The following is an 18347-nucleotide window of genomic DNA, read 5'->3' on the forward strand; positions in this document are numbered from 1 at the left end:
ATTCGAATTACAGGTATTCGACCGTAATACCTCTCTTAGCGCCTACATCTGCTCGTATTAAAACTAAACCCGGTCTTTCACGTCTCTCCTACTTTAAAGTCATTAACGGGGCGTCATCAGGGCTTAACGGGAGCACGGCGACAAAGCGTTGGCGCGAGTTTTAAGAACAAAAGACCACCACCCCCCTCCTCGATAGATGTTCCCTTTCATGTTTTTCCGTGGGCGAGGAACATTCCTGGCGCGAAAGGAAAGGTCATAGAAGTTTCGTTGAAAAGATTCCGCCACTGGAACTGTCGCCGACTGTTGTCGGTTACGTTTCTTTTTTTGGGCTTGGTTCATCGTCATTTATTCCCCCGCAAAAAGCGAAGTATCATTCACCGGGCGCCATTGAGCGCCTCGAGCGAGAAACACACCAATTCAAATGTCATTACCCAAATCAAGACACCAGTTGTTTCGCAAGGGGTATATTCTCGAGGAGGGGGAGGTATATCCTCCTGTGTATATCCATGTGTTTCCGCCCGTGTGATGATGCAATCGTTGTAATGCATTACATTCTTGTCGATCTACGCCTATCTATAAATGTACGGATGACGCGGCCACCTACGAAATTTCGTTCCACCGTGGATATCACTGCACTGTTTTGGTTTCGGAATGCGAAACACCCAACGTTGGAATCTGATTAAATACCTCGGTTGAATTTGTGAAACGCTTTTAAGCGCACGATTCGGTTGGTTTCTTGGCAAATTGATGGATACCTCATTTGAAAATTTGAACACCATTACTTCCGATTCTTTTTTATTTCGCGGGATAACCTTTTGATCGTTTTGGTAATTGATAATTCTTAGAAATGGGGGAATTCTCGCTCTTCTTCTTCTTCTTCTTCTTCTTCTTTGATACTCTTGATTGTTTTATTTTGCCGAGCAATTCGTGCTCGTGTGGAATTCGTGTAATGATATTCCCTCTGTTCACGAAGTTATTTTCGTTCATTTTCTGGGTTAAGGGGAGATTTTATTCCAATAATTTAATCTATTTTCATTCTTGCGTGTAATATTAAGTTTCGAGTATCTTGCAATTGAATTTTATTTTAAAGTAAAAATATTTTTCGTTAAAACAAGCAATTATAATCGAATAGAATAAAACCATTCCCTATCTCACTGTATAAAATATATAATATATAATCGAAAATAATAATCGAAATGTCGATGGAATAAGAATAGAATACATTCTCGAAATTTCCCTCTCGTAAAATTATACGATCGCAGGATCGATCCTCTGTCCATCCTCCATCGATCAACATTCGAAACCCCAAAACGAGGGAGTGGAATAATCGAGAACGATACTCGAAATGTTTCGCAAGGGGTATATTCTCGAGGAGGGGGAGGTATCCGATCGAATGTTCGAACATTCTCCAAATTTTCCACACGTGAAATTATTCTAGATGGATCAGGAGAAGGATTCTCGTAGCGCGAGGAGGGAGGGGGGTGAACGATTCCAACCGTCCGTTTCCCAAAATTCGCAGGGACGAAACGTGAGGTCGTGGATTTACGTAAAACCGCGTTCACACTCAGCGATTCCACGTTGATGGAATGCCGTGCATGCGACGGCCAGGCGATCGAGAGCTGGTCGTGGCTTTAAGCACCAAAATAATTCGAAGCTGGCACCACGAATAGGTGGGCGAGCTGGCAGACACGCGATCGAAAAGTAATTGTGCGAACCATAATCGACGTTGTTAAAATTGGTCGCCGGTATCACGCTGAGAATCTTGATTTCCACGATGATATATATATTCCACGAATGAATGGAAACGTCACGATGATTATTCTGATGTTCCGAGTGATTTTCGGTGGAGAGATTTCTTCAATTCAATCTTGAGTATTCATTATGATTATTGATATATTTTTTTTTTTTTTCTTTCATCATTACATCTATTCCTTTTGCCCCCGAAAGATACAACAATGTTCTGAATTATTTATTGTGTCTTGGTAAAAAGTATCTGTATTTGTTTTTAATAATTCGTAGAAATAAAGTTTAATATATGAATCAATAATAATTTTGGAAGTTCTTGAAAATATATTATCGTATATACGTTAATAATTAAGTTGATTTAAGTAAATGAGGCTTCTGACTACGAAAGACGATTTAAGTAAGGTTATGATAGAACATATTAAATTTCCATTCTTTCATTTTCGTCGTTGAAATTATATCGCATATCGTTTGAAAATTTCAACGAATTATTAAAATTCATGGTTTCTTAATTAAAATCTTAAGACATATTCCGGAAAGAATTTCGTAATACAAGTGCATCATATTCGCTTCTGTTTTCGTACGACGAAGTTGCACGATAATATTAAGATATAATTTCTCTCGTTCGTATATACATTTGCAACAAAATATGGTAATGCAACTTTAATAAGGGTGCAATTTACATGCCGCGAAATATTGTCTGACAAAATTGTGCACGTTGTGTTCGCATGTTTCGAATATACATTTGTAATACATGCGCCACATACACCGGTTTAACCGCTATTTTAGTAAGATGCATTGCTACCGAGTCCGGTTCCAGACTTTATCGTGATTGCGTACGCGGCTTTAAACTCGAACCATTTAACAGTACGGTTCATATATTATGCAGTTATATGCCATATTGAGCGGAATTACTTTGGAATAATTAATGATAGATGTAAAATCTTCATCTTATATAACACTAATAAGAATATGAAATATTGAACGATACTGTTAAAAATTTTAGTGATCGATGACCAATAAATGTCGTACTAATCTTTTAATAACTTTTAAAAATATCATATTTTCTTATAAATAATATAATAATAAAGAAATAAATCTTTAAGTAATTACTATTGGTAATATAATTTTTTAGTATTAATTTTCTATCGGTTATTATACAGAAAGGCAATATCTATATTTTTTTAAATATTTGATTAATTATAATCAAATAGTATACTTCAAAGAAATAAATAAAAGTCAATAATCTGAAATATTGCATCAGTCGTAAAAAAAAAAAAAGAAAAAAAGAATCTATTTGTTTCGCATAGAATTATGGTTATGCAGACAGTGATTCTTGGATTTTCTTTTTACTGTCTGGAACTGGTGCGACGATTATCGCGTTTTTATCGAGATTCTGATAGCGTAGACCACTCGAGGCGGCTCTTTGTCGGTCGCATCGAATTCTCGCGTGCAAAGGGATTCATGCAAAGGAAAATGGATCCATTCCTTTGAAAGTCCATCGAGTCTATGGGGCTTTCGTATATTTACATTTTAAAATATGGAATTTGATACTTTTTTTTTCTTTTTTTTTTTTTTTTTTATTGAAGCTTCGACCGATATAATAATATAGTAAATTCAATTAATCGGAAAACCTGATTGGACTTTAATGGATAATTTGCATGAAAATCGTTTTGATTAATTAATATTTTTGATGCAAAACAAGATTTAAATAATTTATGAAAATATATACTTTATGAAAATTTTAAATATCGCAATTTATTCATCGATAAATTCTAATATAATTGTTTGTTCATTCTTGACGTTTCCATGTTTTATCCGTACATTTTTTATTTATTGTATAAATCTCACTATAATTATATATATATATATTTCTTTTGTGTAGTCTAGCCTGCATGTCTGGCTTCCGACCTAGACCTCAATAAATGTAATACAGGTCATTTCAATTTTAAATTCCAAGGAGTAGCGCTTCGACTTTTGCTTAACTCGTTTAGAATATACGTTTACTCTTCTTTCGTATCGAATCGCGTTGAAAAAACAAATAATTCAAACATGTACAAGATATGACAAGAATTAAGATTTCTTTTCAATACATTCGATACATTTTCATTGTATCATTTTGAAATATTTGAAATAAAAAGATATTGTATCGATAAAATTTTTCAACGAAAAACTTAAAATTATATACAATGAGAATTAAAATGAATAAATTATTTCGAAAATTGAAAGAAATTGTACATTTTCTTTTTTTTTTTTTTATTTCATTTAAAATAATCGAAACATGAGAGATGGTCAATCGGTATTCGTCGCAGAAAATACTCCATGTCGCGTGAAGAGACACCGACGACCATCGTCCTTCGAGTAGTGAAATTTAAACGAACGGTTTTGCTCCCTTCACGAAACTTTCATATCGCATTCTCGTGCGGCTCAACCTTTCGTTTAAGAGGCGAGAAGAGAAGAAGGGGGATCCTCTGTGTCCTCGATACGTGAATGTCCATGAGAAAAGTTCCCTTCCTCCTTGGAGATGATTTGCCTCGCGTTATCATTTTCACTCTTTTCTATTATTATTTTAGATATGATTCAATCGATTATCGATAAGTTATTTAATAATATATATTTATCAAATTTATAACAAAGATCATTTAGTTTCTTAGTATCCAGTTTAAATTGGAATTATTCATCGACAATCATGTTTCTTCTTCTTCATTTTGATTTTAATTATTGTATTTCAAGTTTTTAAGTCATTATACCTCTTTATTCCGAATTAAGTGATTAAGTGAAAATTGATTAAATCTAACATGTAACGTGAATCAATAATGAAATCTTTAATATACCTCAACATTGAAATCTTAACATTTTGTTACGTTAGTTTGAGAATCCTTAAGATTCATTTGTCGCATTAACTTTCATTTGTTAGCTAGATAAGATAATAGGTTCAATTGCAAATTACTCAAAACTCAAATGACATTTATAAACGTAACAATAAAATTACCGTACTAAGAATCTGTCTATTAAGGACGAATAAATTTCGAAACATCCGTCATTCGAGCATAAACGGAAGAAATTCTGTCAATAAGAAGTGTTTTTAAAAAAAACATTTCTCAGATCTTCCAAAATCAATATACATTATACATTTTCGTTGTATAATAGTTGAAAATATACATTAATTCTTTCGTAATTTTTTTGACACTTGGTAAACACTCGTATCGATCATTTCGTCATTCGCTATCGCGTTAAGACTGGTTTTTTTATAGCTGACAAAAAACCAACAAAGAGGAAAATGAAAGGAGTGAAAGAAGAAGAATAAAAAGTGTGGAAAATTGAATGGTTGCGTTATCAAGAAAGCGAGTAATATCGCTTAAACTGGTTCACACCGACAAAAATTTCGCAAGAGAGTTGCCACCCGCTTGGTCGGTTTAATTTTCGAGGCAAGTTTTCGCATTCTGCGCATGCGCCATGTCAATAAACCTCGTTTACACTCGAGTTTCGTATCTAGAATCGTTCATTCCACGATTTCATTCACGAAGGTCGCTCCGTATCGTTAATTTTCTTCAAGACGATCTATCGATTCGTGCAATTGATTTAATTGCCAGGTTCTCGACGCGTAGCCCGAAAAATAATCGGTGTGCTGACCGATTCTGAAATGTCAAGAGGCGTTCCGTGAAGCGAGAGAAAAAAAAAAAAAATAAAAGAAAAAAAAAAAAAAGAAAGGATTTCGTAGGAATCGAGGAAGAGAAAGGAACACAACCAGGGGTGGAATCAAATAGTGGGTAGAGGGGAGGAGGGGGGGATATGCAGGGGCAGAGGTACAACTGTACCTCTACGTTGCGAAATACAGTCGATCGTGCTCGACTGACTTTCGATGAAATTCAATCGGGGAAAAAAGCTGCGCAGAATATTGTGTATGTATGTGTATATACAGGTTGGAAAAGAAATAATTAATTTTCAATGGAAAGCATGGATTTCTTACTTCGATTTATTAAAAGATCCCTGCAATTATCAAATTAAATTGTTTTTAAAATTCTTTTATAGCATTTTTTTTAATTATTCTTTGCATCTATATATTTTTTTTTTTTTATTTTCAAATAAATTCTTTTTAGATTTAATTCTTTCGATGCTCGATGAAAAAGAAATTAATTTCATTCGTTCAAATAGATTCGAAAATTAGAATAATAAAGCTTCTGGTTTCTATCTACCATCCGATGAATAATTCTTACGACATGGAATAAAGATAGAGATTAGAGTAATCTATCTCATAAAAAAAATTATTATTACCAGAAATATCTGCTTTGGATTTATATCTTTATATGCAAGATCATTTTCACGTTCGATGTATCGGATATACATTATATTCATTATATGAAATTTTACTACAGTGATTTTCGCATATATGTGTATATACATATATCAAATTATTTTTTATATTGTAATTTCCTTAATTCATCGCTTTTTTGGTATATACGAAATGCACGAAAGAAATTTATTTTTATATCGATACACAGGTTACTTACGCGTCATCGTGCAATTGACAAAATATTATTTCGGAATATGTCATTATTGATATTTTTTTATCAGAATATTTGATCATTTTACGTATCAGCGAATGAAAATATTTCATTTCACTCATTATGATGTCTCGAAAATCAAGGATCATTACCATTAAACATTCAATCAATCCTGTACACGTAATTGTTAATTGATGAGCGTGCGTGATGACCTCGTGACACATGGGAAATCTTCTAGCTAGACAGTAGTTGTAGTTAATAATTCATGCATGGAATTTTTTATGGGAATCTTCACTTTATAGGATTGTATAATAAGTAAAGAAAAAAAGTTTTTACAAACTAATATTCGTGAGAAAGTAGAATTGGTAGAATTGTAAAAAAATAATATATTATAATTACTAAAAAAAAAAATTTCAATATTTATTACTATTTTCATAATAAATAGTAAATAATATATGTTCTTCTTTATATATTTATAACATATAAATAATTTACTGAACATTATAAGAATTATAATTGTATTCGTTAAATACAATCTATTTGTTGATGTACTATTCTATCTATTAACACTTTCATTACGCAGCGGCTTCTAATTAGATTTACGATATTGGTAATCATATACAAAAGTAAACTTGTTAATTCTATGAATATAATTACCATTGATTACCAATATTACGTGTTATTTTCTGACTTACAAGCACCATTTATGAAACACAAAATATTTGCGGTTGAAAAATAGATACCTACATCGATATCTATATTTGGTCATTTAACTAATAATAATTTTAAACTCAAAGTTGTTTGTTTCCGATATCAATCAGATTATGTCGTGCCAACATAAAACGGAGCAAATTTAATTAACACGCTTGAAAATTATTTCTTTTATTTCTTTTATTTTCTTTTATTTGTATACAATTTTAAATAATAAATAAATAAAATTCCTCATCACGCGTGAGAAATATTTTCGCGCGCCACTAATTTTTCTTTCTGCTCATTTTCGTAACTAATCTCTCGATCTATAGATATCTATCGATGATTAGATCGTCAAATAGAGATTTGTTAATTTTTTTTGAAAACGATGATCGTAATTGATGAATAGTAAACGAAGTAAGATTATACACATAACACGTTAATCCTCCAAACTCTACAGCCATTTCGTTTACGTTCGTGCCGTTCCATGTCGTTTATCGAGATTAATTTCGCCGTCGAATAAATGCATCCGCACGCGTGCTCGTTGCAAGGTTGAATGAGCTTGAAATTATATTGCATAGATAACCGCGGACAGAGCGCGCCTTTGTTATCCGACGGAATTATGATCGCACGAGAACGCGTTAAAAGATAACCAAACAATGTCCGGAATTGAATCGTAAGAGTCAATAATTTAATGTCACTGTTCCGTCCATTTAACGAGATGATGAGAAAACTAGTTTCAATGGAAAATCTCTCGAAATTGCTTTGTATTCATCAATCGTGTATTAAATTACAACAAAGTTATTAATAAAATTCATATGTTATAATCTGATATATCTGATATATTATATTTTTAAATTATACTTAATTTTCGTTTTGATTTTGATATTGAAGAATTTTTCTTGTTAAACAAAAAAGGAAATCCATAATAGCGAAGATAACATGCGATACTATATCAAAGAGCGTAATGCGAGTAATGACAACAGGACCAGCGTATAAAATGTTACCTCGAGGAACATTAGATCTTACTTACGGATCCTACTTAATGTCTCAGACAGATAGATAAACAGATAGATAGATAGGCAACTAGAGATACATATGTTTTATATACCTTTAGCTTTATATACCTGGCAGATATAGGTAACTGTCACTGGTATAGAGAATATGAGAATATGTATATGGTTGGTCATGTCACGTATAATATACGCCAAGTACGTACTAGATCATAAACTGTTTCGTAATTTAATGCGACCTTATTATCAGGATGAAGGCACACGAATAACCGACGTATTTTGATTCCAGCAATTGTCCTTCCCATCTACGCAATCCAGCCATGGATCAGCAGGCTTTACGTTTAGTCTTTCTGGCAATCAAGACATTGAGGGTCCTCAGGGTGGTTTCGAATGCATCCAACAAACAGGCCCTAAGTAAATAATTTATTATTACATCGTGTCTTTCGGTATATTTATTGATATTGCATTTCTAATTTTATCGTAACAAATAAGTTCAATAATATTATTTATTTATTATTTAATTTAAAGTAAATTCTTAATGAAAAAAATTTGGATTATTTTCTTTCATTTTATAAGATTTTTCATTCATCGTACAAAATATATTGAAAATAAAATTTCTAATTTTGAAGAAAAAAAGGAATTGCATAACCTTAAATTACAAAAAAAAAAAAACTCACATCGTTTTCTGAATTTTATCGTAAATAATATATCCTCTAGGGAATAAAATCAATTCCAAATACTCGAATCTACCATATTACGTCTCTTAAACGTGCTCTAAATTTTCAAGATGCCAGAATCGACGTGGCAAAAAAGAAAAAATGGCGCCGACCTGCTCTAGCGATTTATAGGTCTCTTTATAGCGTTCCATTTTTCCTGTGCAGAAGCCTGGAGAGTCTTGGCGCATTGCCGTGTAAAATGCGGATACAGGCGAACGACGATGTGTACGAGACAACCAGGCATCGCATGGCTGTCGCCGAGGAGAATAATAAGAACAAATGGTAAGTCACTCCTTGAAAAGATACGAAAAGATTCGGCTTCATCCATGTTAGAAGTTTTCTTTCCTTAGAAGTTTTCTAATACTTTCCTTATCTCTTCTCTTTGTATTTAATTTTTCTATTTCAAATGGTTTGTTATATTTGAAAGCATTTTGCAACGTCACTCATTATAAATTTATGGAGATTTATGATCTTTTGGTCAATTTGAAATGTCAAATTGTTTACCTGCAATATTGTTTACCTGATGTTCATTCATGAATTGTGGAGGCAAAAAATTAATTTTGGAGGCAAAAATTAATTTATAGTTAAGATTGATTTATACATATAATTGTACATATTCGAATATTTAATCTAACAAATTTTTACAAGTAAAAAAATAATATAAAAATAAAATAAAATATTTTGTTAATATTCAATAAATCTTTATTGTAACAAAATATTAGTTAAACACAAAGATTATCATGATTGTAAATCATATTCATCAATGGATGAATATGAATAGAAATTAGTTAATTTGTTTAATAGTATAATGGTCAAGGTTAAGAATGCCCCACAAGTGCAACTTTATTCCAGAATCTTTGATGTCTATCGCTTTTGCGCTATGGACAAAATGCATTATAATATATTCATATAAATACATTACATAACAAGAACAGCAAATTCCAGTTAGGAACATAGATAAGAAAGAAATGAAGAATGCGATAACGTTAGAAATTCCATTGGCACTATTTTATGAAGTACATTGTACTAGTCGCGTCATCTATAAGTCATCAAGTGATAATATCATCAAGACGGCAGTACTGGTTACGTAATATTGTGTGTAATAACAAAAGCGATAATGGGCTTTGGTCAAAGCTGCTTGCGTCAAAAAGGAGAATTGATTAATTACTTTTCTTTTAGAATTTCTGTGGATTAAAGTACATTTGCTAAAGAGAATTGCCGTCAACAAGAATTTTTATAAATGATGTTAGATTTAGTTAAACTATCGAAAAGTAGAGATGGAAATAAAATAGAAATAATTTTAGTAGATAAAGTACAGAATAAGCTTATATGATTTTGAATTTTAATTTTTTTAAATAATGAAAATTGATTTATTCTTTATATCTTTTTTTTAATTAAATAATATATATATATATTTTTAATTGTAAATCAAGATTAATTTTTTAGTGTACAACAAATTTTTTAGCATAAGAAAAAATTAGAAAAAAGAGAAAGAGCGAGAAGTTTTGAAGATTTTAAATTTCTATTGTACAAGCTAATTTCGGCTATACATATATTTATAATATGTAATATTTATAATAACAAAATTAAGATGTAATATTTATAATAACAAAATTATCAACGTAATAGATCGATCGATTATAATTCTTATATCAAAGACAATTGACTATTGCTACATTTAATTATTGCTTTTGTCCCAATAGCGATATTGTTTCATTTCATTTTGAATCGATAATATTGCACGTGACAAGTAACAAAAGATGTGATATATATGATATATAGTCTTCATAGTATATGTTACACAAAAATGCAGATCAGATGATATATCTATTCTATATAAATCTATTCTGTATATGATCTTAAGGAAATATATTATTTGTTTTCTCAGCGTAAAATTCTTATATTATGCATATTTATAATTATGCAATTGCAGAATAAAATATTATTTAGTTTAATAAAAAAAAATTATAATACACTCGCGAATTAAATACGATAATTTTTGTAATTTAATTTTTTAAATTAATGTTAATTTTTTTAAGCCATACAAAAATACTTAAAAGTGTATTAATATGATAAATTATCATAAAATTTTTCTTAAATGTGTCATGTATTCTTTTGCTGTCTAATCTATATAAGAAAATATTTTAAGAATCGTCAATAACGAAGACATATAGTAATTTTAAATTGAAAAATGACAGAATAAGAAAATGTAGACGGTAATGATCATTATTTTTGTTCTCTTTTGCCTAACAACTGTAGACTGATATGCTTGCATAGTTTCACATATAGTACTTTCTATTATGAATATTTAATATAGAAGAGAACTAGTTCATTCACGTCGTAGGGTACTATCAATCATTTTCTCAACTTGTTAAATCATGCAAATTATAGGAAAGTAATGTAAAACTATCAGAAATATTGTCCATTATTTTAAAAAAAATAGTAATTTATTCATTTATTGAAAGAAACTATTATTTTTATTTATTTCTTTTCAATCTTTTACGCTTTAAATTTTTGCAAATAATAACGGAGTATATAATATTACAAATTTACATATTTTATAATATTAGATAATTTATAATAGAAACATAATAATTAAATAAGAAATAAATAAATAAGAAAACTTTAAAAATTTTTATTTGTAGAAATTAATAGATAATTCAAATATTTTTCATTCTTAACTATTAATTAAATAAAGTAAATTCAATGAAATATTACAAATTCAAAGACAATTTTTAAAGACAAAAGAGCAATTAAAAAAAAACAAATTTATAATTAATAATTATTCTTCAGAAAATTTTACAAATTAATAATTTTATAAATTATTTGAGAAATTTCAAATAATGTAGCTTTCTAAGCTACAATATTACTTTTCTCATCTTTTTCATATTTCTCATATTCTAAATAAGCAAGCCATTATAGAAAACAATTTATGGCATTTGATGTGAAGCATTCTGCATATAAAATCTCTCAGGTAGTAACTCAGGTATACGGTTTTTAGAATATTAGCAAGTATTTATGATATTTTCCTGACGTTAGGGGTCGCAGTTAGAAAATGAAGTAGGGGTTTTTCCTGGTCATTTCTAAATAGGACACCATTTTCGTTTAGTTCGTCACTGCGTGCAGACGTATCAGCATATTTTCCATTTTATGAAATACAAGAGTTTATATTTCGTCGCGTTTTTTTTATTATTATTTTTTTATTATCTTTTACATACAATTATGTCGATCAGTACTAGAGTTATCAAGCCAAATGGACCGGATATTGGTCGCAAGGTGAAGGTAAAATCGACTGGAAAACCCATACCATCGTCATCATCAAATTCAAGACACAGGGAATCAACAAGCATTCCAACTTCTGGAAGTCAGGCTAGACTGTCGTCTTCCTCTTACAAACCGGCTAATCCAGCAGCAGCTCGAAGCCAACCGGAGAAAAAAATCCCCGACATTATGCGCAGACCATTAAAGTAAGTTCAGAAAAACGTATAATATTTTATCATTCACACTTTTGATAAAATTAGATACTAATTAGGCAGAATAAGCAACTTAAAATATTTTTATATCTTGCATTTTTGTTATTAATTACAAAATATATATTTGTTTATATTATATAAAGATATTAAATATCGAGTAACTTGCATTATTATAATAATTTATATAACTATACTTATAATTATATAAATTGTATAGTTCTTTAGCTAATTAATTTTGAAACATTGGAAAATAAATTTTATTATTTGTTTTTTATCGCTTTTTTTATTAAAGATAAAAAATTTAGAAAAAGAAAATCATTATATAAATAATATAATGATAAAATTATGATTAGTGAAAAATAATATGTTTATTACTGAGATTTTGTTTTTATTGATACTTAAGAAAAAATAATGTTAGAGAAAGTTATATTAAATTTATTGTTAAATAGTTATTGTTAAATAGTTAATAAATAATATAAATAATTAATAAAAATAATTAACTCATAGCTAATTACTATTAACTATCGGTTATTTATACTATAAATAATTAATAAAAATAATTAATTGATAGCTAATATATTTAAATTTATTTTGTTTGCAGAGAAAGACTTATTCATCTTCTTGCTTTAAGGCCATATAAAAAACCTGAACTATATGATCGTATAAATAGAGGTAAAGATATATATATATATAAAAAACTTTAATATATTTATAAGATATTTCAAAAAAATTATTTGATTTATATTTCATTTTTAGAGGGTTTAAAAGAACGAGAGCGTAACATCATGACGACAATCTTAAAGCAAGTAGCTTTTATGAGGGATAATACGTATCATTTGCACAGATATGTTTGGAATGATGTGCAAGAAGACTGGCCTTATTATACCGAACAGGAAAAGGCAATGTTAAAAAGGAGAAAACCTCAAAATCTAACACCTCCTGGTTCCAGTGATGGTGGATCAAGTGGTAAGTGGTAATATAATTCATTTTTATGAATTCCATTTTATCGAATTTTATCAATAAAAGAAAATTGAGATTTTTCCGTTTTTCATATTAATCGGAAAAAAATGATTAGGAATTTCTCGACAGCTATATTGATATTCTTGAACATTTAAAAGTAATGATAATGATATTATTAAATTAACAAATTATTTCAACACAAATAAATATATAATAGTTTTTCCTTATGTTGATCTATATCTATAATAAATAAAATGATAAATAATATATATCGTCAAATAATCATTACAGGCAGCGGACAATCACCGAATTCCACTCATCCAGGTTCACCGCCGGCAATTACAGCACCACCTCCATCTTTGTTGAACAATAAGCGACCAGGATATTATCAGGGAAATGATGGATTACCGACGAAGAGACCACGGATATCCCATTATAAGAAGTCAGAACAAAATTCTGGATCGTCGATCACGGGAGAGAACGGAAGGACGGCTGGTAGTGGTAATAGTAATAACAGTGTTAGTGTTGTTTCTGGAGCTGGTAGTACTAGTGCTAACGGTGGCAGTAGTAGTAACAGCGGTGGTGTGGTTGATGGTTGGGATCAGAGACAGCATCAACGTGATCGTCGTGGCGATTATCGGCCCGAAAGAACAGCGAATAGTGACGTGCTTCGAAGCAGCAGCTACAGCACTGGGAAACCGTGCTTGACACCAACCAGTGACAGTGAAGAAATCAATCAAACTGGTCATCGGGATGGAATCATTACAAGCACCGGTTCATCCGGAAACAACACAGCTAATTCGGCCACTGGCCATAATTCTCATAGTGTAACCCATAGTAATTCTTTGAGCGGCAATCGTCATCATACCGGCAAGACGGCGATACTCGGTACCGATACCGGGAATTCTGGGACGGATTATGTGACGCGTCTTATGCCAAGTGTCGTGAGTGACGGTGGTAGTGCAAGTAGTTTTAGTGGTAGTTCGAATGGAATACTCGCTGATAGGAGAGACAGAAGCGACAGGAATGACAGGAGCCGCGCTAGCGAAAGGGATCGTGACTCAAGAAAGAAAAGCAACGGGACAGGTGGTAGCTCTTACAATGACTTATCTGCTTCTAATTACACCGCTACTGAGGATAATACTGTCAGTACATCGTCTTGTGCTCTTGAATTGCCTGAAAGTCCTAAGTCATCAGAATATCCGGACTACCTCACGTAAACATTTTAAAAATTAATAAAATGGTTCAATGATATTCATAATAAAACTTATTATTATCCCTATTATTAAAAAAATAAATATATTTTAGTATATTATTATTGTAACAATTATATTGTTAATATAATATAATATACAGTTTAATTGTAAATAAATATTTATATTAATACATATAATAATGGAGATAAAATAAAGAAATGAGAATTCCATATTTTTCTCAATAAAGCTAAATTTGTATATCATTGAACAAAATATAAATGTTATTTTATATAAATATATATATATATATATATATTATATATTTAACAAATTACTTATAGGTATTACACGACAATAAGTAGTTCAGAACAGAGAAGACGTTACAAAGCAGAATTTAATGCTGATTATGAAGAGTATCGACGGTTGCATGCTCAAGTAGCAAATGTATCTAAACGGTTCACGCAGCTTCAGGAACGTTTGAAACAAGAAGAAGCCTCTGGGAACTGGGAAGAGTACGAGGTATTGTATTTATATAAATAAATACACGATAAGTCATTTTTTTTATAAATGTTAATATAATATACTATACTATTAAAAATTTTAATTATTTTTATATTGTATTTTTTTTTATAGGAAGTAAGACGGCAAATTTTGCATGACTATAACGAAACTAAACGGGACCCTGTACATAAAGAAATAAAACGTCGATTTCATTATCTGCACGAGAAGCTAAGTCACATTAAACGGCTAGTATTGGAGTACGATACGCAAAACTGTGGCGGTGGGATGACAAGCAGCAGTAACGCTAATGGTAGCAACGAAATTAAGGAGATGGATAGTTTGCACTACTGACACAAACTGAAAAGGCCGCCTCTTATATTCAACCTTTTCTCAATTGTCGGTACGTTACTGTCTTCGTTGTCGCAGAATTTGCATTTTCTCGGCATGTTCCAAGGCTGATCTAAACGGTCCATATGGTTCCTGGTTCTGTCGTCGAAAAAAAAAGTCAAGTACTGTCTGAGCCGGGGTTGCAACAAACAAGAACCTTCATGCTGTTGTTAAAATTGCGAAAGTCGAAGATTTCTCTTCTATAATTGATTTGTGCGCGCGACTGTGATGATCTCTTCGACTTGCGCTTTTGTGTGATCGCGAGCGATCGTCGTGACGCGCTTGCGTGCTACTTCGACCAATGGTAACTACATCGATAAAGGGGCTTTTTAACGACAATCGGTACGTTTTGGGGGAAAAAAGGAAATGAAAAAAAAAAAGGAATGAAATAAAAGTCCATCCGAAGAGAGAGAGAAAACAATGAGAAAAAGGGCATTCGCGAAGAGCTAGATATAAACGCTCGAACTGAAATACATAGAAACGTATTTCTTCGAGAACTCTAATTCTATCTCCTACGAGGGATAAAAAAAAGAATAATAGAATAAAAAAATAAAAAAAGAAGAATTGAAAAAGCAGTAATTAACTCTATATAATTAGTTACTTACTGTGCGCACGTCCAAGTGTGTCGTCCAGTTTAAGAATTAGATTAAACAAACAAAAAAAAAAAAAAAATACAAATGCGAATGCGAGAAGAGGGTCCAAAAGTTAGTAAGGGCTTATCATGTGCCACGTCCGGAAAAGACTATATTTCTTTTTTCTGCCGGCAGGAAAAAAGAAAAAGACTAGCACAGACTGTCCACAAACTGCCGTGAATCATATATAAGATCTGCTACTCGCCAATTTCTTTTTGTTCTTTTTTTTCTTTTTTTTCTTTTTTTCTTTTCTTTTTTTTTTTTTTTATTTTATGTTTGTTCAAAGAGTCTCGTTAGAATTATAAACAAATGAATTATTAATTTTTCTGCTAAGAGAGAGAGATCATTTATGCTTCACAAATCTAAAATGATTCTTTGTTATTTCTTCGTTCTCTTTTTTTTTTTTCTTCACCACTCTGTCTGCACTGTATATCGTAAATATAGTTGCTATATCTTTACTAAATCAACACAAAAATGGCACAAGTTGGGAATCAATCTTGCAACAATTAAAATAAAATTTAAAAAAATTAAAAGTGAAAAAAAACGTAATAAACAAAAAAAAGGAAGAATGAGAATACATTAAATACTTTTTAGATTTATCTGCCATAAAGTGATATAACAAAGCGAATCACTGTGCGGTTAATGCAGTTTGCATAGTGCATATTTTTCATTTTAGAAGAAACAGAATTGAAGTTAGAGAATGGAAAATGGAAACAAAATGGACCTTGCCCCTTCCAAATCACGCGATCGCTCGTAGTGGTTCCGGTTGTGTATATCGTATGTTAGGGTAAATCCATTTTATACGATTTCGAAAATCTTATTAGTCACTGAAAGAAAGAATGCTCAGCGCCATCATCGATATGATCAAACATTTCATACGCAGCAAAATAAAAATACAAAAAAATATACATACATATATATATATATATAAGTGAAGTAAGAAAAAGTAAAACAATAAAATCGAAATATTAAAATAAATAAGTTTCATAGTAATTATTATTAATAGTCGTCATCGGCGATAAATATATAGTATATAATATGTTGTACAGTGTGCGCCAATTTATTACGCGTATGAATATCTTCTTCGTGTAATTAATATTATTATTATGACGATAAATACTAATATAATTATTGATGCTACTGCTATCATTATTGTTCGAATAGTTAGGTAGATAGATATAACGCAAATTTTTTGTTAGAGAAAAATGAAAGAAACGAAAAACGATGTTAAATCAAGCTAATGTTTTCCATCGAATGTGTAACGAAAGTTTACAATGTTAAAGTTTTTAAAATATCTTTTTATCTGTTTATTATGTTATTTTTGAAATCGAATGCATAAGCATATTGGATAAATTTTAAATGTAGTAATTTTGAATGTGTCCTTTTATGCCATTGCCTTTAATTTTTTCGTTTTTTTTTTTTTTTTTTTTTTTTCTCTTTTCAAATTGATACGCAGTTGCCTTTTATATTTGTATACGAGATGAGTGTTTTTTATTTCGCGTTTTTGTTTCACATTCAGTAAGAATTTGCAGATAATTGCGAGTGCTTTGTGATAGAAAGTGAAAGAATCGAGAAAGAATAATATAAAGAAAGAGAATTTGGCACGTATTAATTCAATATATTGCGTATACATCGCCATTTATGTGAATGAAATTTGTATGATATTGACGATCTTAAGAATTTAAATATTGGTATATAGGGTTTTACACTCTTATAGGATACATGTTTGAACTTTCTTCTTCCATGTAGTGTTTTAAAATGCGAAAATATTATAATTTCAATTTAAAAATTATTTTATAATAATTTTTTTCTTATAGATATAAATTTAATTTAAAAAATGAATTCTTTGATTTGATCTGTCTCGTTTAAATATTATATCAGTTTTATGTTTCTTCTTTACATAGTCATTTAGGTTTATAGAAACATATTTTGAGAATTATTAGAAAATTAAAATTGAATATTAAAACATCCAATATTATTACAACTCTTTTTTAGTAATGAAAGGATAGTTAAGCTTGCCTTAAATGAAGTCCTTGTTATATTTTTACTGAAATTTTATCGTACATCGTTATTTGCGCTTTGAGTTTTCTTTTTTTTTCTATCCAAATCCTTTACATTATTTATAATTTGCTGAAATATATTATTATATCTTAAAAAGTAAATACTGATAAATGATTAGCGTTCCATATATGATGGATTTTAAACCATTATAATTTAACTTGTAATTTATATTTTTAAAAAGACATATCCTTAATATAATTTTTTATTAGAACATTTTAAAATAGTAATTATGCTTATACAATAACAAGTATAACAATAACATAACAATTCGTTTATAAATTAATAATTGATGTCATTTTCGTTATTTCTTATCTTTTTGAAAAATTTTTGAGCAAAGAATAAAAAAAATTCTGAATTTGTTATTAGATATTTTATAGATTCATTGTTTGCTCTTCTTAAAACTCTCTGTGCAATGTATTTGCTCTTTTTATGTATTATATTTATACTTATCCACAACATTAATAAGAAGA

The 18347-nt window shown here is 30.1% G+C and overlaps 1 protein-coding gene across 2 annotated transcripts in view; it reads left to right on the plus strand.

Annotated features, from left to right (window-relative positions):
- The window catches only part of LOC122719189 (RNA polymerase II elongation factor Ell), a 119826-nt gene extending 101910 nt beyond the window's left edge, over positions 1-17916 (plus strand). The window contains exons 3-10 of one of the 2 annotated variants that reach the window (XM_043944811.1): positions 8241-8365; positions 8833-8949; positions 11901-12134; positions 12742-12812; positions 12897-13106; positions 13392-14316; positions 14638-14815; positions 14930-17915. In XM_043944811.1, the coding sequence (XP_043800746.1) occupies positions 8241-8365; positions 8833-8949; positions 11901-12134; positions 12742-12812; positions 12897-13106; positions 13392-14316; positions 14638-14815; positions 14930-15148 (2079 nt within the window). In that variant the 3' untranslated portion in view covers positions 15149-17915. Of the gene's footprint in view, positions 1-8240; positions 8366-8832; positions 8950-11900; positions 12135-12741; positions 12813-12896; positions 13107-13391; positions 14317-14637; positions 14816-14929 lie in introns of both variants that reach the window. The other variant, XM_043944812.1, reaches the window with a different exon arrangement.
- The last annotated feature ends 431 nt before the right edge of the window (positions 17917-18347 follow it).

This window comes from Apis laboriosa, unplaced genomic scaffold, assembly GCF_014066325.1.
Source record: "Apis laboriosa isolate Shangri-la unplaced genomic scaffold, ASM1406632v1 scaffold70_cov154, whole genome shotgun sequence".
In the NCBI taxonomy this organism is placed as follows: Eukaryota; Metazoa; Arthropoda; class Insecta; order Hymenoptera; family Apidae; genus Apis; species Apis laboriosa.